Source organism: Chaetura pelagica, unplaced genomic scaffold, assembly GCF_000747805.2.
Source record: "Chaetura pelagica isolate M959 unplaced genomic scaffold, ChaPel_1.0 scaffold159, whole genome shotgun sequence".
Classification (NCBI taxonomy): Eukaryota; Metazoa; Chordata; class Aves; order Apodiformes; family Apodidae; genus Chaetura; species Chaetura pelagica.
Genome location: NW_009954555.1, coordinates 4,349,940 through 4,356,065, shown reverse-complemented (window position 1 = coordinate 4,356,065; position 6,126 = coordinate 4,349,940). Strand labels below are relative to the sequence as shown.

General features: G+C 37.2%; 1 protein-coding gene across 2 annotated transcripts in view; it reads right to left on the bottom strand.

The window, feature by feature from the left end:
* Nucleotides 1–6,126, bottom strand: part of PRKCZ (protein kinase C, zeta) — a 45,308-nt gene that overhangs the window by 35,265 nt on the left and 3,917 nt on the right. For both annotated transcript variants that reach the window (XM_010005195.1, XM_010005196.1), the window contains exons 3-4: nucleotides 4,751–4,840; nucleotides 4,301–4,351 (exon numbers count right to left, since the gene is read on the bottom strand). In XM_010005195.1, coding sequence (XP_010003497.1) covers nucleotides 4,301–4,351; nucleotides 4,751–4,840 — 141 coding nt within the window. The remainder of the gene's footprint in view (nucleotides 1–4,300; nucleotides 4,352–4,750; nucleotides 4,841–6,126) is intronic.

Sequence of the window (6,126 nt, the reverse complement as noted above, 5' to 3'; positions counted from 1 at the left end):
CAGGAATCTCTGCATTTGTAACAATCTCTGGCTGCAAAGGAGGGTGGCAGGCAAAGCAACTGTATCATAACCAAAATGCTGAGTTCTATTATCTGCTGCACCACAAGCACACACACACACTGCATCAACGGCCTCAATTCATAACAGCAATCACAGTGATGATACAGAAAAAGCATGCATTACTCACTGGGTTTTATTCTTTAGCTTCTTCAGCATGTAATTCTTTACGCTTTACAAGGTAGTAGGTATGAAATGAAACATTTTCCCTTTATTCCACTGATGCTGCTGTTTGAATACCATTAGATACCAAGGACAATAGGCAGGATCAGCTCGAACATTAAGAGCAAATATTTAATGGAAGACTGGTTACCCCCGTCTCTCCCTTTCACATCTCTGCCTCATGTATCCAGGCACGGGTGGTACTGGCTCCCTTGAGAGGCTGTAGCCAGCAGCTGAGGCACAAACTAAAACATGGCATGGATGTCAAGGAGCTGATGTCACACAAACAAGTATTTCTCTGACAAAAACAGCCATTCCATTAGGCAAGTCCTACAAATCGATAGGAATTGTTCAGCCCAACGTGCTCCGTTACACAATGCACTGCAGCCCTGGAGGGGGGGGGCACCAGCTCAGGATCTGTCCGTGTAAATAACCAGGGAATATAACAACTAAGTTAGAACACAGCCCAGCAGGCATCAGGCTCTGTACCAGGGCATCAGCAGGGCTGCTGCTCACAAGCACAGATGAGAAAATACACAGCTACACCTTTTGGAAAGAACCTTCCCCAACAGCAATTCCAAAACAATATCTGGTCTACTGAAAAAGTAAAAATATTTTTAAATACAAAAGACTGGCCTAAAAGTCTGCCATCTTTTATCAGGAAACATTGTGATAAAGCCTCCAGGTCAGCAGATGACAGGACACACCTCTGACAGGTCACTTTCAGTATCTCGGATGAGATGCCAGATGTGTTAGAAATCCAGCCCTGACTGTGGGATTGGGTAACTGTGCTGGAAGGTAAAAGGTACCTACAAGGTTTATACAACAGCAGCCAGTCATTTATAGTGGGAGCTGTAAGTGCAACAAATCAGGAACAAAATAATACAGAGACAACAGAAGTTCAGATGCCGAAGATTCTGTGAATTCTACCTTGCAGAGAGCATCACCTCAAGATAAGGTGGGTGCTTCAAGCACAAAAAGAACTTTTCTTAAGGACTGCAATTTTAAATATTAATCACATGGCTTATTCCAGTAATGGATTATTTGCATTTATTTCAAGCTTTGCTGGCAATACAATCTCAAAATTGTATCCATTCCATGAAGGTCCAGGAGAGCTAGCAATTATATTACCAGATTTCAACATAAATGCAAACTATAACAGGCAATAATATGTATTTCTGCACTCATCTTCCAAAGAATTATTATTTTGGGGGAGCTAGAAAGAAAAACTTCTACAGAAATGCACTGCAAAACCTTCGCAATTCAGAAGATCACATACTACTAGAAATAGTCACTCCATGAGCTCACATGAACAAGTCTGAGCAATATATTGCAAAGGAAATTATCTAGCTATTCAATAGTTTTGTTTAAAAATTCCATTTCAGGCTGTCTGCAGTTCTGTAGCAAACTAGAATTCCACACTTAAGAGATTGCTAATTTAAATAGAGACCCATTTTGGACAGAGTTAACTATTTGTCTCTGGAAATAACTTGAGGCAAACTCAGATGCTCCTTTATAGTACAAACATGATGCTCTACATCATGTTATATATGTAAACATCATATTCTCATTTTTCAAAAGGATTTCTATGAATGTAACTACAGTGATAAAGCCACACAACAATTGGAAATGTACTAAATATTTTCTGAACAACGGGTAATATTTTAGTCCTGTCAAAACAGTCTATTTAAAGAAACCGTATTACCACTTCCAGTAACATTTCCATACAGTCTAAGTGCAATGCAGATAGTTGTTGTATGCCTATGTTAATAACTAGTTAGCTTGTGCTGGATTAGCACCAAAACAATTTGAAAATAGTTACAAATAGGCCCCAACACCACATTTCCAGGAAGGCCCCATGTATGCAAAGAGACAATATGCATTTAATTCACTGAATTACAAGCAACCTGTGCACAAATCACTAACAGAGCACATCCTACTAAACAGGCTTTTTAAGCAAAGTATGATCCAACATGACCTGCAAAACCATGTAGGGAGGAATACCCTACAGACAGAATAACCAGGTCATCTGAGCCACATTAAGATATGAGCTTCTGCAGCTCATCTCATGGTTTCAGATAACTAAAACATCTAACAAATTAACACACAACTTCTGTACAAAAATAGCTGGAATTTAATGAGATCATTAAATTGTAGCAAACTTTTATGTCCCACTATTTGCAGAGCAGCCTTCTCTCTCCTCTAGTTATTGTACTTTCCTTCATAGTATTTTGCAGTAGTTTGTGTTGTGTTTTCACAAATAAGGGCAAATAATTCTATATGGGACTAGCACCAGTGTAGGTTGGTACAAGACAGGTATTTCCTCCTTTCCTCTTTAACCAGCCACAGGGAATGGAAGTAGAGCTAGAGTCACCTGGTTCTTTCAGTTCTTTTATTGGAAAGCAGTGTGGCACAAACACCCATACGAGTTCACTCCCTACAATGTCATCCAACAATTTAGAAGCAAGATAGAAAAAGCAAACAGTTTTCAGCATGTTGTGAAATAGCCCCAAGTCCCATAGTGATGGGAGACTTGGCTGTTCCACTTTATTTGCAGAAGTAAAGGTGGGGAGTGACCCCAAAGTTAGAAATTGAAATAAAAATCAATCATTCCTTCTTCATGGAAACAGCTACTTCACAGAACACTGAGGACTTAGGATGGAATATTAGCATTTATATTTACCCTTGGTAGATGACAAGCATTCCAAGGCTAGCTAATCCCCAAGTGCATCATCACTCTCTCCTACTGGAACTCACAAAAACCATAGGCATACAAGACACTGAACTATCCAAATATCCAAAAAGCACCATTACCAAAATAAGATTTGGGAAAAGTCACAAGATCCAGGTAAAACCAGAACTGTTACTGTTGCTAACAATATTTTCTGTAGCTACAGAAGTTCATTTTTTGCCTGCTGATACAAACCAAACACCTTTCCAGGGAAGAGCTTAGGACATAACACCTTCTATACCTCAAGCCCCAGAATAAATACACATCAAGAACATGTTTAAACCTACAGAACCAAGACCACTCTTTACTGAATGATCATGAAAATTGAGCCTTATAATATTTTCTCATGAACATTTTTAACCTTTCAATCTAACCTGCAAAGTGACAGCACATAAAACCCACACGTTTTCAATATAAAATACAACTACTCAGTCTTCACTTTGAATCTTAACTTATGGACAGGCAAGTACAGAAAATCAGTCTCATTTGCTAGTACATTCAGTAAAAGTACTGTACACCGTGTGACATAATAAGCTGGACTGGTTGCCCATTTCCTTGTTGAAAATTCAGCAAAATTAGTAAGAAACCCACATGTTTAGCCAGTGTAGATCCTGATCAAATCAGCAGTCCTCTAGTAGTATGCATACTTATTTTTATCAGCCTTTTATCTGCTTTTGTACCTTCCAAAGAGCAAAGATCCTTCAATTCTTCAGTTAGCTTTTACTAATACTACTGTGACTAACCAAGCATCATCTGGCAATTCTGTCACCTTATTATTCACATTCCTTTCCTTAACATTTACAGAGATACCAGCTAATGTACTGATGACACCTCTCCATAATGAAAAGTGCCTATGCAGCTATTTAACCCTTTTATCCCTGTGCATTTTAAGTTATTGAAACATAGGTAAACCATATCAATCATGTATGCTTCTTCTGGAGACTTTATCTACCTTTCACGGGATTGTTAGAGATTCATAACTTTTTAATAAGAAAAAGGCTGTATCTCCCTCTTCTTCAGTATATCACTTCTTTTCCCTAAAGGTTCAGAAACCAGAAGCACCACAAAAGCCAAGGACCACATTCAAGTGTGTATCCAAAATCCCAACCTTTTTTTCTCAAAACATATCAACTACTGGAAACCAGTTTTAACCCTCAAACTTCAAAACAGTCCTGCAGTGTTGTTATACAATTTCTCTGTTGATAAAATATCAAACATTTTACATTCCAGTTAGAAGCCACAAAACAAATATAAGCGTACATAGAATTAGCTTATGAAAATGTGCCTATATACTTTTTTCCATGAGACTGAAAATATTAAGTCAAGATTTGATAACATTTTGGTACTCACTGTCTTCTCCTGGACAAGGCATGCCGGGTTTCTCTGGAGTACTTGGGAAAACTAAAACAGAAACATTAGATTTATAAGTGAAGAGATTTTCAGTAGTACTTTTTCCACCATTCTTGAATATATTTACATAAAGACAGTTTCCAGAAGCCTTTAAATAACTACATGAGAGAAAGGACAAATAAAAATTTGAGTCCATATTGGCAAGATCCTATAGTGGACTGTGGCACTAACAAATCTGTGCCACTTAGAACACAAAGCCCCCTCAAAAGTAGTTTCAGTTTGGGCTCCACCCCCAAGAGAACTCTTCCTTCTTGCAACATCAAACTTTGGAGCACCATTTACATAAAGGATGTTACTTGACAGGCAACAAGGTTGTTCCATTCTCACATTTAAGCTGTTGTTATGATTATCAACAAATGCCTACAGGTTCACGAGCTGTGCAATACTTGCCATGAATAATCAGCCCTTCATCTCTGTTTTGACAATACAAACGAAAAGCTTCTTCCAGCTCCATCTGAGATGAGATGGTACATGGGTCACCTAAAAAAAATAAATACAATGGTACAGTTATGACTGAAAAATCAAGTGGAGAATTTCAATTTGGCAGTAAGAAATGTACCAGCCTTCAGAATTGCTTTCTTTCAGCCATTTGATACTAAGCTAACATTTTCAAAACCAAAATATATAAATACCATTAGTTTTTCTTCTGATTTTATCACAGTCAAGTAGGTAGAAACACACAATGTTGGTTTGCAAGAGGACAACAAAATACAAAAGTGTATGGTATGCTTACAGATCTTATACATGGCAGGATAAAAGAAAAAAATCTAGAAACCTAAAAATTTATGTTTAATTGAAAATTAATTTACTCTTTGTAAAAAGATCCATACATAAATACCTGTCTGTTAGACAGAAATACTCTTAACAGCCCATGGTAACCTCTAGATCAGTATTCTCTACACTTTTTTGACAGCACATCCCATCATTAGCTTATTGCTTAGCACAAATCCCCAACATGTGTATTTATAATCATAATAATTTACTATCATTATAATAATATATATTACCAAAACAGATAAAATTTTTAAAGGGTATTTTAAAAAAAAAAATTAATGGTACAAAAACTTACCTCAAAATAACTAAAAACTTAAAATATCCAACATGAAAGATAAAAGAACTATCCGAACTACAGATCAACAATTCATATTCCTTGCATGTTTATGGGACTTCATTACAAGTGTTACTCATAGTTTCAGGCAGTTTGGATCTTGCCAAAACTGGCAAAACATTAAAAAGGCCCAGAAGAGAACTCATTTTCTTCAGCTCTTGGGAAGGTTTTCTTAATCCGTTAAGCCATCGGCAATTGTTTGCTTTAAGTCAGTTCAAGTAGAACATCTGTTTGTGCCATTGGTCAAAGGAATTCCAAGTACATGTGGCATCCAAGAGGCAACACTCACTCATGGGCTGAAATGGGATAACCCAACAAATCTGGGGGGACTGAAGTCAGCTGAAATAATAGATTGGTTGAAACTTCACAAGTTATAATCAGGAGTTGGAAAAAGGGTTCTACAGGTATGTATTTAACCAAGACTAAAAGAAAATGTTTATTTGAACTGCAGCTAAGAAATTTGTTGTTTTAATTTAAGTAAACTTTAAAGAGCCAATGTCACAGATATGCAAGCCAAGAAACAGTTGACAGGAATCATGTCTTGAAACCCTCCAACTCATGATATTCTCTTCTTTCCTACAATAATCTTACTTTTATCAGTAACCATGCAGGTCAAATAGCTAAGCACATGCAAGTAAGTTACTCTCCGTGCTCTTCC